Source organism: Solanum lycopersicum, chromosome 8 (genome assembly GCF_036512215.1).
Source record: "Solanum lycopersicum chromosome 8, SLM_r2.1".
Taxonomy (NCBI): domain Eukaryota; kingdom Viridiplantae; phylum Streptophyta; class Magnoliopsida; order Solanales; family Solanaceae; genus Solanum; species Solanum lycopersicum.
In genome coordinates, this window is record NC_090807.1 from 2966199 (window position 1) to 2982926 (window position 16728).

Sequence of the window (16728 nt, forward strand, 5' to 3'; positions counted from 1 at the left end):
ACCAATTGCATGTAAATTGAACTGTTGAAAGTATATATATAGATACGCGTTTCATAATACCAATTGCATGTAAATCAAAGGTTGTGAATATTATTTTTAAAATGGACCACACAAGGAAATTTTTTGTTGAATTATATTTGAACATGCAAAATATTACAACAACATTTATTTATAATCATTTTGGTCAGTTTGAAAAATTGAGGAATATGACTTTAACAGAGTGTTTTAATTGAAAGCAACGTTTTTAAGGTAAAACGTCACTGTGAGTAACGTTTTATAGCTAAATATATTCTACATTTGCAGAAGTCGAAGGCCCTTGATTAGATTCTTAAGAAACGGGAGTCAAAGTAACATTTTAGGTGTAAAACGTTACTCATAGTAACGTTTTACAGTTGAATGATTTGACTCCGCCTTTGCAGGATTGGAGTCAGTGGCCCATGATTGGATTCTCCAAAAACGTACTCTTGAGTAACGTTTTACACCTAAAACGTTACTCACAGTTACGTTTATGTGTTTAACGTCGTCAACCCGTTAACTTTTTGTCCGTTGAATTTTTATAATGAAAATATCCTAAAACGTTACCATAAAGTACGTTTATACTAGTTTTGTAAAAAAAATTAAAAACATATTATTTTGGTGAATTGGTTTTTTAAAATAGCTCATTTTAGTCAAAAACTCCTGACATTGTAAAGAAAAAGTTACAGTAGGGAAACAAAAGAAGCAGATTCATTTGATATCAATGGATCATTTGAAGAAATTGGAACAACTAATACATGCTTATTGTAGAAGGATCAAATTACTAAAAGTAAATGAAACGAAAAACTAAATCTTGTAGTTTCACTAGACTAGCACAACTGCAATTGGACTTCTTACAGAGTGCCTATTACTAGTCCATTTCAAGAATCCTTGAACTGTACCACTGGTTGAACTATTCTCCGTTCTTGAAAAGGTCACTCGATATGTCAACTTCTGGTTCAACTTGGAGAATTTCAGAGTAGAGGGCTTAACAATCACAGAAACTCCTGGTGGTGAAACTATCTCCACACTGTAAGATGATTTAGCCTCTCCGACGTTAGTCACTGTTCTAGTATATGTTTGAGAATTTGCTCTGAGTGTGATGGAAAATGAAGGATAATTTAGTTGTGCTTCAGGAATACTTTTCACTTCCGAGCAGTTCACCTTGCGTTGTAGTAGTCTTTGAATCTCTTGATTTGTGTAATTCAAACCACACAAATACGGTAAGTAGCTCTTGAATGAGGTATCATATATTAGTCCTGGATCATTCGCTCTTGACGGATTGACATGTCCTGCACCAACCGCAAAGATATTTGCAGGAAGAAGCCTTTCATCTAAGATGGGCTTGTTGGCGAGGTTTACTGTGTCAGCAGTTGTCATGATGGCTGACTTGATAGCTGCAGGAGACCAAGTGGGATGTGCGCTTTTTAGCAATGCAGCTACTCCACTCAGATGAGGACAAGACATGGACGTGCCAGAAATGATATTGAAGGTAGATTTTGTGTTTGTGTTGTTCTCCATGGAGGTAGGCCAAGCAGCAAGAATGTTTACACCAGGACCAATAATGTCCGGTTTCAAGATTCCACGACTAGCTAAGTTTGGTCCGCGAGAAGAAAATGCAGCAACAACAGGAGCATTTTTATCACCTATTATCGTTCCTTGGAATGTAATCCGAGCAACAGGTTTCTTTGTTGAATTCATATAGGCAAGAACTTTCATTCCATTTGCATAAGTAATATCCAGGGCAGGAAGGACATGAGCACTGACAGATGTAGTGATACCATCTCCCTTCTCATTGATGATAATCATGCCAACGCCTCCGGAATTCTTTACAACTTGTCCTTTTCCAACTCTAGAAATACCACCACCTACCTGGCACAAAACTATTTTGCCTCCATTAGAATTGTACACTAATCCATCTTGGCAATAAGAACGTTCAGTAGATTCGCGTTCATTCTTTCCAGGTTCATTCAGAGGAAAAAATGTTGAGTTTAAAACCTTTGGATGGAAAGCTGATTCACCTTCAATTTCATGTTTGTTTCCCAATTGAAGAGTTGCTTTAATTTTCCTATCAAGAGTGCTCGCGCCTACAGTGAGAATCCACGGGGCTTCATTTGATAACGAACTTTTGGCTGGACCACTATTACCTGCAGAACAACTCACAAGGATACCTCTTTCAGTTGCGGTATATGCACCGAGTGCTACGGGATCATTATAGAAGGGTCTGGTAAACCCTCCAAGGGAAAGGGATAGGATATCAACACCATCATCAATAGCTGCATCCATTGCAGCTAAAATGTTACTGGAAGCGCAACCAATCGACTCACAGGCTTTATAAATAGCCAAGTGAGCAAGAGGGGCAACACCAACAGCAGTGCCATTTGCATTTCCATACACATTGGCACCTCTCACAAAACTGCCAGCAGCAGTGCTGGCGGTGTGAGTACCGTGTCCATCATCATCTATTGGCGAACCATTTTCTTTTGGGAAAGTCCTCACACCAATGAGCTTGTTGTTACACATTGTAGTGAAGTTCGATTCACACTTTCCCTTCCATTTAGCAGGCGGAGGAGGCATTCCTTCGTCGCTAAATGAAGGATGGTCAGGTGAAATCCCGGTGTCTAAAACACCGATGATCACACCTTTACCATAGTTGGAATCACTCCACAAGCCACTGTTCTGTTGCAATCCAAGAAAACTCGGAGTATGAGTCGTGTGTAAAGACAATATCCTCTGTGGCTGTGCAGATATGAAGCCTGGTTTCTTCTCCATTTCTTTCACTTGCTCTTCTGATAACCTTGCAGCAAAGCCTTTCATAACATTGCGATATGAATATACTAAACGCGGCCCCTCCTCTTCATTTGAGTTTGTGCTTGCTACTGTATTTGGCAAAAAGGACTGATACCAACTATCCAAATCCTCTGATAAAAGTTGTGTTGAAATTTTGTTTTCTGGGGATTCAACATGTACTATATACGTCTCTAATTCACCCTGTATACTAGGCCATGAAAAACAGCCAAGTATGGTAAAAACAGGAAAAAAATTCAAGATTTTCATAGCTACAAAATGGGCTAGAAGAACTCTAATCTGTTGATGTTCCGAAGTAAAGTTGATAGTACAAATTCTATGAAACAACTAGTATATATAGTGCTCTTGTGGCCCTATAACTTTGATTCATTTTCTACATCATAGAAACTCTTTAAATTGTTTAATCAAATAGTGCTGATTAAAGTATTAATGTATAGGAAAAGAAGAACCATTATGATAAAGAAAGTTGAAAGGAACAATCCTTTAAAATAAAGTTAAATTGGTACTACGAGGCGTAGCAGGTACCCTATAGAATTAATCAAAATGTATGCAAGCTAATCATCTGTAGTAATACAAGATAATTCATTAGATGGTTGTTGGTTCTACCGGAGGAGTCTAAAATCAACGTCGTATAACTACTTGAGACCATAGTCATAAAAAATAATTAAGAAGAAAGTAAGAAGGGAATTACTCATAAAAAGAAAAGGATAGTACTAATACATTATGTTTGCAGCCTGCTAATATTTTTGACATAATAGAAATATATGGAGCGACAGAAAATATAGCCGATCGTGACTTGTTTGTAAGAGTTTGGACCAGAGGCAATTCCTTTTGGAAGCTTCTTCAATTGTTTAATCAAATTGTGCATCTCATGTTGATTAAAGTATTATTGTGTGGCAAAAGGGGAACTATCATATGAGAATTGAGAAGAAAAAATTGAATTTAAAAGGATGAATAGAAAAAAAAAAAAAAAGGAAAGTGATGTGATAGAGCAACTAAGAATAGTCTAAGAATGGAAAATAAGTTTCGTAAGTGTCATTCCATATTGATTGTCTCTTCTCTGCCTCTAATCCCCCCATCTCCCATAGTGTTTGTGTAGATGATATATAAATATTTTTGAGATTATATTTTCTACTTACGTATAATAAACACAAGAAAATCACTTATTTTTACGAGAACTACATTTTTCATAGAATACTTTTCCTTCACACCGTTTGCTGATTGAAATTTGATTGACTAAAAATTAAACCTGATAAATAATTAAGATTAAGGTTTGTATCAACATTGAATTATTTGAGTTCAAAGAATATAAATGGACGGTAAGGATTAATAAAGCCAAAGTTAAGTTAAGCTGCAATTTATAATACTTAATGAATTCAACACTTCCATGGAATGACACTCATATTTTAAAAACAATAGATGACTACTTTTCATTTTATGAAAGTTCCTTTCCTTTAATATTTTTTATTTTTTCATAAAGTTATAATAATAGATAAAGTTATTTCATTGGATTATTAAGTGTTCATTTGTGGTGAAATGGTTGAAATCTTATCACCCTTAAGTCTTAACTAGAGGCCTCGGATTCACACCCTTAAAAATGAACAAAATCTTATTGGGATCAAACCGCTCAATTTTATGTTTCTTGATACTTTTGTCAAGTGTCTAGCTTTTTTCCTATAACTATGATGCCAGTCTTTACCTTATTGACCACTAGAACACGCACTTGGATGAAATTTATTATGTAAAAATAAAAATTAAAATTAAAAAAAAACTTAATTTCATAACAATTTGGTTTAATCTAATCTGAAAATTCAACTTTTTGAGATTTGAGTAAATCTAGTTTCCATATGAGAGACTCTATTAAGTGAGTCATTTTCAATAACTAGAATGAATGTTTTAATCAAACTGCCAAAACTAGAAAATTGATTCAACTAATTGCAGTAACATAACTGTCCATTCAATAACATAAAAAAAATGCATTTGCAACTGAATAATATTACAGAAGTGTTTCGATAAACAAATCAAAATTTCAAATCCTATTACAAGAGTGTTTAGGCAAACAAATCTAAATTCTGAATCATATTACAAGAGTCTTTAGGCAAACAAATCTAAATTCTGAATCCAAAAGAGACATGCTTGGAACTTAATAAAACCAATAAATAACACTTCTTGCACCTGAAGTTAGTGTGTGCTGCATACCTGCATTATCCATAGACTTGTCAACAAAATTCCATCATCTCATGTAGCATGCACAAACAACATAAGTACAGATCAAAAAATTCCATTCAGAAGAGAATATATCTTGTCGATATATTTAAACAACATCTCAGTCCCAAACAAGTCAAGGTCGAGTATATGAATCCTCACTACTTCTTTCAAGCTCAACTTATGCCATAAAATTAGAAGTGGTGTGTGTGTGAGAGAAATATAAAATTAGAAAGCCTCTAACAAGTCTAAGACTTATTTCCAACTAGTAGAATCTTGACGATATAATTAACGTAAATTTATCATCGAACCAGATGTCCTAAGTTTAAATTTAACCACCAACCTTCATCAAGAACAATTCCCATGCGCTTGGATCATTAATAAAAAGTTGGTTGGCATGAGAGAAGCATATTGAAAATATAATTAATTAGATATGTTCTCTCTAACTACTCAAGGTGGCCACATAACTTAACAATTTAGTTTTACAAATTCATATCATAAATATGAATAATTGAGAATTTCTTACTCCCTCCGTATCAATTTATGTGGGGCGGTGTTTGATGAGGTACAAAGTTTAAGGAAGAGAGAGATATTTGAAACTTTTGGTTTAAGTAAATTATAGATATTTGTGTGGCTATACATCATCTCATTAAGGATAAACGGTAAAGTTTAAATTTAAATTGTTTCTAAATAAAGAAGTACAGCATTCTTTTTTTGACTGACTAAAAAGTAAAAGGTGACACATAAATTGAGACAAAAGGAGTAGTTTTTTTCTCTAGCATAATTCCCCATAAGAGGCAAGACACCTCACCAGGGCATAACGTTTCATCTTTGTAACCAAGAGAAAAAAAATAAATTGCTTAGAAAATGATGTAAAGGCATTTACAAAGAATACCTTCTTGCCAAATGGTATGACCAACTAATTTTCCTTTGTCCAATCCACAGCATCAACTCCTAAAAATTTAGGAAAAACAAACCCATTCATCCTACTTAGCAGTTCCAGCTCCGTATCAAGGTCACGATTGATATCATCACTAGCATCAAGATTGTCACTATCAGCATTGTCAATCTCATCAATAAGAAAACCTTTAGGCTTGTTATCTAGGAACTAGTTCAGCTAAAGAAAAACATTTAAAAGACAAAGCAGAAGGGAGAAAAAAAATCCAACTTGAGCAGGTTAGGAAGAAATATTGCGGTTAACATCTAAAGAACCAACAAAATTAACTTAGTTTAGACTACATCTTACAACAAGACATCATGTCATCTCCAATGTTCATATTTGAAGACTATGAGTTTTGATAGTACTAATCTGTTATCCAAGATCATGCACAAGCGACATAGTTAAGGCTTCTAACCTTGGGAAATTGAAGAAAGAGAGGTCATGAGCTGCTAGTCGGTGCAGTGAAAGTTAAGTACTCTCTGCAAGTACCAACAAAAGCTTCTTGAACTTGATACAATAATGACCAACCAAATATGGCTAACCTTTCCCAAAAATATAAACAGAACTATATGAACAACTTAATAAGCCATCAGCCAAATCCTGGAGGCACTTCAGGATCTTCATCATTAACATCATCTGGATTCTTCTCTATTGTGCCTATAGCAAAGCCAGGTGGCGCACCCACATCCACACTTTCGGGTATCAAAGGGTCAAGTGAGCAGTTGTTCTCTGACTGGGTATATGTTTCTTTTGCTTTTCCATCAGAAGGAACAGGAATTCCTGACACTTCTTTCGGTGATACCTTATGGTCACTTTTCCCGTTCCGATTTGAACTTAATTGGGCAAAACCAGGAGGTTCACTTGGTTCCGCATCAGCAGAAAATGTGGCATCAATACAACTGTCAGAAACAGCAAGATGTCCATTACTTTCAACTCCATTCTGAGCTGGCTGCAAGTCTGAATGAAAGGCCGATTCACCTGCTTCATTTAGCTGTGGGTTCAATAACTTACTGTAAACTGATTGAACCGTTTCAGTTATCTCCGTTTGAATGCCATCACCGGTTCTGATTGTATTCCACAAATCATCTGAAATTTTACTCATGGCTTTTTCCCTATAGTTCATGACCAAAACAGGTTAAATTTGTGGAACTCTATATACATTACCAGATTAACTTTTAATACCACTAGTTGAAACATAGAATCATAATTCACTGTTTGAATAAAAGGGAAAAAGACTAGAATAATTGAGAATCTATCAGTTAGGCCCCTTAAATTTCTCTCCTAACACATGACACGCCATCCGCGTACCCCTCCCCCTCGAGTACCAACTTTTTTGCTGCACTCGTCAGAACTATTCTCTTTCATTGTGTTGATAAACAATTATTCCTTCAATACCAAATTGAAAGGCCCAGATTGTTTTAAAACATGTCAACAATTTCCAGTCACCCAAAAAAGAAACAACTACCACTTATCCTATAGTCAAAAGGTCCTAAGCTTGTGAAAGAAAAGACGAAACAGAAACAACCTAGTTGAACAACCCAGTTAAAAGAAGGGAGGGGAGGTTGTTGAGATCTACCGAAGGACAGCTCAGGCGTGTTTCTAGTGTCTTGAAGAGAAAATCAAAACCATGGGAAAAGGTTGAAAATATGACCTACCCAACTTCTTGATATATAGCATCGGACAGTTGCCTTAGTTTCATATTTTCTGCACCTGGACGGTTAAGTGCTGCTGATTCTTTCACTGTAGCTCTTAAGCTATTTCGCAACTCTACCTGAAAAAAAACACAATTGTCACACAACTGGAGCACACATGTAAGCTTAAAAGTGTAATAGCATCATTCTGTTCCTTTTGCTTATCTGAAGAAAAAGCAAGAAGATAACATACCACGTAAGCCAAAAGAAATGATATACAAATCAATTTACATAATGGATACAGAAATATGTAACAAAAAAGTTCATGCCCCACTGACATACCATAACCGTGTCAACTAATGCACTTCACCCACAGGAGGAGGGGATTGGAGGTTTTCCATTATCTTCAGTTTCTCAAGTTATCAATTCAAGTGAATAATGTATTGATGAATTTTTATGTGTTTTTTGCCTATTTATCTTGGTAATCATAATTGTCAAGCAGATAGAACATTATCCAAAAGATGCACCAACATCCAACTCATTCACACAAGAACCATTAAGATTACAGTTTTAAGAGGCGAAGGTACATATATATTTGCTTGGGAGAGACTAAGCCCGAGAGTCTTTGAAATGTAAGTCTATATTTTGTAGGTTGCTGATGATTGAACACTTTCTGAATATCGTGAAAATGCAAAAAAGAACAGGAAATATAGAAACTAGAAACAGATCAGACAAGTGAAACTAACTAATGGCAGAAAAGAGCTCTCTTTAATCAAGAACTGGCAATGATAAACTTTTCGATCATATAGGCTATTATTGATTTGTTTTCCAATTTCATCCTTAATGTGGTGTATGTCTTATTTTTCTTGATAACCGAGAAATCAGGGAGAGTATTTTGTACATAGTCAAAAGTCTGTATCTTTAACCCACCCATATACCCTTTTCCACTTCTTGTATGCCAATTTTGTCAGCACTTCATCCTTACAATTAAATTCGGTATGCTACATCATTAAAACTAATTTCTTTCTTTTTTTTCAGAGAGAACTATTAGACCATATTTTCATGACTATATTTCAACTCAAATCTCACCTTCATTTTCTTAGGTATTGAGTAAAACTTCAGCCGGGGCTTTAGTTCAAGTGGCAAAGGTTAAGGGACTGTGACATTGATCACAGGCTTGAGCCGTGTGCCATGCGAAATATACTTAGTATCTTATTGGAGAAGGAAAAAGGCATGGACTCATTATCCTCGAGTTTCAAAGGCCGCAGTTGGTTTTAAAGGATTGGCCCCAAATGAATTTCTCAATCATCAGAAAACAGTATCTTGAATAAAACCAAGGCACAACAACAAAGCCCAATGCTAGAGATGTTGCCTAAATATATCAGCATATTTTAGAAAAGAGCTCAATAGAACCTATGCTATCTTCAAAACCCCACACAATTGTAGTCCATCCTACATCAAGCTGAGCCCTAACATGCTCTTTAAGAAAACACATATTACGACTGTTGCAAACAAATGTCTTCAAATTCACAAAAAAAATGATGTTTTTTGCGCAAAAAAACAAAATATTTTCACTAAAGAGACAATGGTTCTTTCTTGGTGTTAAAGCAATTCATCTTTTTTCAGTATTAACTCATTATGGAGGATACAAACTTTGAAAGTAGAGTGACATGACACGAGTAAAATACAAATTGATAAACAATTTATTCAGCCTTAATTGATCCAAAGATATTGAACAATATAAACAATATATTTCATTGATTCAAAACTTTAGCATAAAATGCTCCTTCTTCTCTTGCTTGTTTTTAAAATAACCGTGAAATCCTCCAGGGTCAGCAGAGGACGGTGCAAAACTCGATAGGCCAGTGCTTGTACCCTTCTTCACTTAAGTAACAGGCTTTAGTCTGCAGCAGGGTTCGAATACATGACAGCGGGCTAACTGAACATAAAACGGTCATTTAAACGTTGGGAGTGTTTTCATATACTAAAAGATAAAATAATATAAATATAAAATTTTAAAATTTGATAGAAAAGTCTCATCATCTTCCTTGAGAATTAGTGTTATCTTTCTTTTCAATTTGCAGCTAAGTGAAGTTGACTAACACTTAAAATAGACTGCTATTAATTTGGCATTGGCGCTTCTTCTGTCTTTAAGCACCAAAAGTTTTTTTCTTGGTGGGAGTCAAGTAGAAGACAATAGAGGACAAAAACCCCAATCAACTACTAGCTCCTCAACCTCAAACAATTCATCCATCAATTAGAAGAACAAAAATAAAAACTATCTTACCTCACAGGCTCACCTGAAAACAAATCAAGTATATACATAGTTCTTTTTTCTTACAATTAGAAAAATTAACCACCCTCTCATACTAAATTTAGCATGTAAATAATTACAAAGCTCTAAATACATCATTTACGTACACCATAACAAAGGTAAACGTTGTGCATCTTTGATCTTATTTTTACATAAATATATACTCAAGGACAAGAAGTATGTTTTAATTTTATTATCAAGAGTAGGATCCTTTATTTATTTATTTTTTTGAAACTAAGAGTAGGGTACTTTATTCTCAAGTTCTCTCTGAGAAAATAAATATCTAAATTAGGAGGGACAAAATTCTAAATGAAAATTCAATATAATGAGGATGAATATTCTTTGTTGACCAACCTAAGACAGGTATCTAATGCTTTCAGAAACCGACAGAGAAACTTTCTCTGCCATTTGGCTCCCACCCCAAACCCATGTTTTTCCACATACTTGGAAGCACGACCATCAAATTTAATGCTACCTATACTTTTTACCATCAACTTTGACACAGAATTGATTCATATACATATTTTGGAGTGTGATTTTTGTAACAGAAATCATTTTATTTTAGGTGAAACACTTCAGTATCTTGTTTGTGTGGCTGTGAAACGAACAAACTCTATCCCTAATGAATTTTGTTTGAAGTTACTAATCTTGACTCACTGCCCACTTATGTGATGTCCCTTTTCACAATCCGAGCAAAGGTGGTGAAAAAGCTAGATAAAATTAGGAGGAAGTTTCTGTGGCAAGGGAATAAGGAGGGGAAGGGTTATTGTCTGGTGAACTAGAAAACAGCGTTTGAATGAGTGTTTTTTGTCGAAATGGTTATGGATATACATCACAGAGGATAGCTCCATAGGACTCTATGGAAGAAAGTTATTGTGACAAAGTATGGTGAAGCTATCCATGGTGCACAGAAATGGTACCGCATACATATGGAGCGGGAGTGTGGAGAACAATTAGGAATCTGTGGCAATCAATGGAAGCCAACATCTGCCTAAAGGTACGCAGCGGTGCAAGGATAAAATTTTGGAGAGATAAGAAGATTGAACAAAATCCTCTTTACTAGGCATCCCTGATCCATTTCTTATTTGTGTAAATCCGGAGATGACAGTCCAAGTCTAGGTCAACGCAAGGGTGGGACATCCCTTTTAGAAGCTTTTAAATGATTGGGAGATATAGGAGATAGCCCTGTTATTGGGAAAATAGTGCAAGTATCATTAATACAGAATAGAGCTCTTCTCATTCACAATAGAAATGGGATTTTCTATGTAAAGAGTGCTTTCACAAGGGGTCTTCTGGTGACTAAAGTATATGACCAATGCATCATCTGGAAAAGCGACATACCCACAAAAGTAAAGTGCTTCATCTGGTTGGTTATAAAATGGGCCTGCCTAACTCAAGAAGTGCTACAGAGGAAGGGAACACAACTTGTTCCTAGGTGTTTTCTATGTATGGAGACTGAGGAGACAAACAAACACATTCTTTTGCATTTGTAAGTACACTGCTCAGTTGTGGAATTTTGTTTCTCAACATCACTGGGAAGAGCTGGACCATGCCTGAGCATACATCAGACCCTTCTTAGTTGTTGGATAAGAAAGGAGGGGGAGGGGGAGTGCAGACTGATCCCTTCATGTATATGGTGGGTAGTATGGAGGGAAGAAATACAAGATGTTTTACAGATGGGTCCAATTCACAAGGTTAAATGGAATTTTATAGTATCTTTACTTGTTTGGTGTAAACAATCATGTATAAAGGATATTAAACAGATTATAGATCTGATAGGGAATCTCTAATTCTTTTGAAGGTGGTCAGCTTATCCTCAATGCTGAAGAATACAAACTTAACAGTTTAGAAAAACTAATCCATTTCTTGAATGAGTCGTTACTACTAACTAATGCTTTTGTTTTAAGTTCAGGGCATACAGAGATTTTATATCATCTCCCACCCAAGCAGAATCTTAGCTCATGTGTACCTTTGAACACCTCTTTTTTCTCAATAGTAGACAGCCACACCAGAAAAACTACATGCCAAGTATCATAGTCTTCTCATTCTGCTCATAAATATTATCTAGCTTGAGCCTACCTATACACACCTTTTTTCCTCTATAGAAAGCGCCCGGACTAGAAAAACTACATCCCTTGCCTCATTTTTCTCTATATATAAGGCACCCAGCCCAAAAAAACTACACGCCTCGACTCACCTCACGCCCAGTGTAAACAACAACATACCCATTCTCACAAGTGATGTGCATGCACAGAGAGGTTGTTTCTAGAAGGCCCTCGGCTCAAGTAAAGCATATCAAATCGTAGCAAATAAGCCATTTTGTAAAAAGAAGAGAGCTTTATCAACAACAAGCACTACATAACTGAAACCAAGTGAACAACTAGTAATAATAAAATCCAGGAATAAGATACACGAGAGTAACAATAATAACACTACTAGAAGGGAAAAAAAAACACTCCAATACCTATTAACCTTTACTCTAACAATCACTACCTGTGTATATAACTTAAATCCAATAATAAACGTCGAATCTCCAATACCAATCACATACACTTTCAATGGAACAAAACCCAACTCAGGATTTAGCAGTAAATTGATGTAAAAACAGATAAAAACAATATAGAAACCGAAGATTAAAAAAAATACTCTTTAGCAGTTTAAGCCCAATGAAGAACTCTAAACAACAAAAACCAAAGAAGAACAAGCAAATACTGACATTTTCTTTCATTCGGCGAACAATTTTGAGGCGAAGTTTATCGAAATCGCCATCGTCCTTGAGCTTACATATTACATCTTCAGCCCTTATCCTTTTCCCATTTGTTCCATCCCCATTCTCCATTGTTAATTTTCGATTTATATATGGATTTTGGTATTGAATTTGTAGAAACAGTAAACCCTATACTAATTGGAAAAGGGGGAAAAATTGATTTTGAAACTACTCTTTCTACTAAATGTGTTGGACAAAGGACTAAAAAAAGACCAAATTGTTTAATTTAATAAGTTAATATAAAAAAAATCTTTTTTGATATTCATTTGTTTGGCTAATTAGAATAATTATTTAAGTCGTTTATGATTTTTTTAAATCATTTTTTAATGATGTGTAATTAAGCTCCTATCTTAGTTAGTTCCATCTTTGGGTGTTAGAGAGACTCGATTCAAATCGTAATTCACCTTGAACCACTAAGCTCCATTATTAATAAGCAACTCAAGTTACTATTCATCTTTAATCATTATCGATCTTTGCTTTTGACGAGTTTTATCGTTTGAGTTTTACATATTTGATTCAAATTTTTATTTGTGATGATAAGGACGAAGCTTCACTCTTAATTAGTTTCATATTCAATAGCTCAAGATACTCTATTAAAATAATCATGTATGTCTAATTATTGGAGCTTTGTGGCTTAACACAAGGTGAATTATGTTTTTAGTGCCTCAAGATACTAGAATAAAATCACTGCATACTTGACAAGCTTCACTCTCGATGAGTTTCATTATTTTTAGTACACTTTTAACAAAGATTTGAACAGACTGAAAAAACACTTGCACAATTTTACTTATATTAAGAGTTAAGTATATAGTGATTTTAAATGTTTGTCATTCCAACTTCATTGATCGCCAAACCACAAAGACTCATTGAGTCATTCTGCGCTAAAGAATAAAAACAATATAATAAAAGAAGCAATGATTTCGAGGCATGAAAGAATCAACTGTCAAAAACATATAGGTATAACTTGCAAAAATCAGATACTTTATGTAAAGTAATAATATAATAGTATTATTGTAATTGTATTTTATTGTTTTGCGTCGGCCATATGTAAAAGTAAAGGCCAGTATGTAAAGAAATAAAGTAGAAAGTTAGTGTGTCGGCCATAAAAGGTCAATTATGTAAAAGGTATTTTGTCTTTCATAAAGTAAATAGTGTGTGTCGGCCAGAAATAAAAAGAAGAGGTCATTATGTAAAGTAGAAATAGTGAGTATTTTGTTTTTTGTGTCGGTCAAATATTATTAGCCCATGAGTAAAAGTAAGTATCGGCCATTTGTATTGGCCATACATGTAAATTTGGTTGTAAAAATAGAGGGTTCTCCCTCATAATAAAATCATCCCTTTCATATACATCTCTCTCTTACTCTTAATTCTGCTTCCACCCTACATTAGGGTTCTCCCTCATAATAAAATCATCCCTTTCATATAATCTCTCTCTCACTCTTAATTCCGCTTCCACCCTACATTGGTATCAGAGCTAGATAATCAAAACTAGAACTATGGAAAACAAATCAGAAGCAACAAATCTACAGAAACAGGTATACACATTTAAGTTCATGAGTAGCTAAACTAATTTATTCCTGATAATCTCTTGTTGATTATAATTGTTTATCATGTTTTAATAATGTTATAATAACCATCTTTAGAAAGTTTGCTACAGAAATATTCTGCGAATAAATATGCCCAGACTATGTCATCCTAAAGTTGAAACCAATAGGCAAGAAGACCGTTTAGGGGAGTAAACAAAGTTGAGGCGTTGTTAGGGTAACTAATCAAAGAAGAAAACTGTAGTAGTGACAGACGAGATGATTATTAAACCATTATTATTACATAATAAATAAGTATAATCCATTGAGAGATTCGAAGGAATAAAATCATTAGCGAACAAATGAATAAAATGAACTCCTATTTATTAGATGATGATGTTAATTACAAAACATTAATACTCTATATATTAAAAGATCTTAATACAGATATAAAAAGAGAAATTTATGATATGTTGGTAACATATGAAGTAATAGAAGTAACAACTCAAGGTTAGACTAAATTAGATATACAAAATGATTTTTATGATGAATTTTATTTTGACATATATGATTTATATGATCATCTAGAGATATTCAGGGATCAATGATTGAACCAAAAAAGTTTGAAGTTTGACAAAAACGGAGTAATAATAATTATAAGATAAAATTTATTAAAGACCCAAACAAATTAAGTAAACTTTTTAAAATTTTGTATAGAAAAATATAAATGAATAATACAACAAGTAAAGAAACTAAAATAATGAAAACCAAGATAGATAAAAAGGTACGAAAGATATGAATTATACATAGAATATAAACTATCACAACTTATTAAAACAAGTGACGATGAGACAAATTATTTGATAAATATAATTTCAAAAACAGAATACAAATATGTTTGTTATTTGAAAAAACAGTATGAACAAAGAAACATATAGGCAACAATTAATAGAAAAAATAGATGAAAAAGGACGAGAACTACAACATAGAAAAGAAAGATTAATAGAAAACATGTTAGCAGGAGTATGTAAAAATTCGATATTAGCACAAAGAAAAGCTATATTTATGTTAGAAATACAAATAGATCACCTTGAATATAAATTACAACATGACATAATACATAAATTATAATGAATAAAGAAGAATTTGCAGTAGACGAAAAGACATATGAAAATCAAGACGGAATGATAATAAAAATAATATTTTCAAATTTAGGAAGGAGATATAAAAAAATTGGAAATAATTTATATTTAATGATAGAAAAAGAAACAGCAAAATTAGAAGATAGTCTAACAGCTATGATAAGAATAACAAAAGAAAATGAAGAAATAGACAAATCAAAAGAAATCGAAAAAATAAAAATACAAGCAAAACAAGAAGTACAACATTTGGAAGAAGTAAAAAATACAAGAATAAGTGAATTAGAAAAAGAATTAGCTAGGTTAAAATTATTATATGAAACTAGACAAAAAGAGAAACAGATAGAAAGAGAAAAAGAGCTAGAATTAACTAATGAAATAAAAGAGATGGAACAAAAACTAAACGAAGACCTTGAAGTAAATGAAATAGACGACAATGAATCAGATACAATAAATGACCAAAAATCAGAAATAAGTGATATAAGTGAGATATATACAGAAATTCTAGAATAGGTAAATAAACTGAAAAAATTAGAAATAAACACAGGAGATATGAATCGACCTAGTACGTCAAGAGTTAAAACTCCAGACAATAGTCCCAGAAATAGTCCTAGAATTAGTCCTAGATGGACACCACCAACTTATTATACAGAAAGTTATCAACAATCAGATAGAACTAACGCAATATGGAATAGTAGATTAAATAAAAATTGGACACCAAGACCAATAAACGAACAATATAATTTCTTAGATCTAGATTGTGTCACAGATACAAATAAAGCAATATTACTATGGATAGGAAATATATCTAAGCAACTAATAGATAACAAAATAAAAACAACAGAAACACCAAGGTATATAGAAAGAACATTTGTAGGAACAACAAGATTATGGATAGAAAATCTACCCTTAGAAAGTTTAGAAGTACTTAGAAGTGACAAGAAAATGGATGGATCTCCATCATCAACAAATATAGATATACTAGATAAATATGAATCAGCAATAAGAAGTAAATTTGGAGGTATGACCACAGATATAAGAGAACAAAACAGAGAAAAAATAATAAATAGACAACTTATGACAAAATTAGCTATATGTAAAATGTGTTATATAGAAGAATACACATGTGCATTTAAGGAATACTATTACAAAGCAAAATACAATTTAGATGAAGCAAAAGAAATAAGACAACAATATTTTACAAAATTACCAGAACCATTTAGCACAAAAATAATTAAAGATTGGAATGATGAAGGATTAGTAGATACTTTATGAGGTAGAATAAAATTTTTACATCAATGGTTCATACAACTATGTGAAAACCAAAAAGAAAAATTAAAAATGGAAAAAGTACTAAACAAGAATTTAGCCTGTTGTAAAAATAAA

At 33.5% G+C, this 16728-nt stretch overlaps 2 protein-coding genes across 5 annotated transcripts; both read right to left on the reverse strand.

Annotated features, from left to right (window-relative positions):
- Nucleotides 1–704: 704 nt before the first annotated feature.
- Nucleotides 705–3160, reverse strand: LOC101246268 (subtilisin-like protease 4). The gene has a single exon (XM_004244543.5). The coding sequence runs from the start codon at nucleotides 3070–3072 to the stop codon at nucleotides 841–843; it is 2232 nt and encodes a 743-aa protein (XP_004244591.1). The 5' UTR covers nucleotides 3073–3160; the 3' UTR covers nucleotides 705–840.
- Nucleotides 3161–4773: 1613 nt separating this feature from the next.
- On the reverse strand, nucleotides 4774–12894 carry LOC101246551 (uncharacterized). Of its 4 annotated transcripts, none has more exons than XM_019215405.3 (5): nucleotides 12630–12894; nucleotides 7624–7739; nucleotides 6384–7080; nucleotides 5924–6062; nucleotides 4774–5022 (listed from the first exon to the last, which is right to left on the reverse strand). In XM_019215405.3, the coding sequence occupies exons 1-3, from the start codon at nucleotides 12750–12752 to the stop codon at nucleotides 6558–6560; spliced, it is 762 nt and encodes a 253-aa protein (XP_019070950.1). In that variant the 5' UTR covers nucleotides 12753–12894; the 3' UTR covers nucleotides 4774–5022; nucleotides 5924–6062; nucleotides 6384–6557. The 4 variants fall into 4 exon arrangements, with proteins under 4 accessions (XP_019070950.1, XP_019070952.1, XP_019070951.1 ...); XM_019215407.3 differs by having other exon boundaries at nucleotides 5924–5982; nucleotides 12630–12873; XM_019215406.3 differs by having other exon boundaries at nucleotides 5924–6080; nucleotides 12630–12873.
- Between the last annotated feature and the right edge of the window lie 3834 nt (nucleotides 12895–16728).

Bases quoted from the DNA above. Each gene is read 5' to 3' on its own strand.
- LOC101246551 (XM_019215405.3), bottom strand. From the start codon at position 12,752: ATGGAGAATGGGGATGGAACAAATGGGAAAAGGATAAGGGCTGAAGAT. The intron at 7,740-12,629 runs GTCAGTATTTGC...GTTTTTTTTCAG, and splicing joins TTCGCCGAATGAAAGAAAAT to GTAGAGTTGCGAAATAGCTT. The intron at 7,081-7,623 runs GTAGGTCATATT...CATGAACTATAG, and splicing joins GCTATATATCAAGAAGTTGG to GGAAAAAGCCATGAGTAAAA.
- LOC101246268 (XM_004244543.5), bottom strand. From the start codon at position 3,072: ATGAAAATCTTGAATTTTTTTCCTGTTTTTACCATACTTGGCTGTTTT.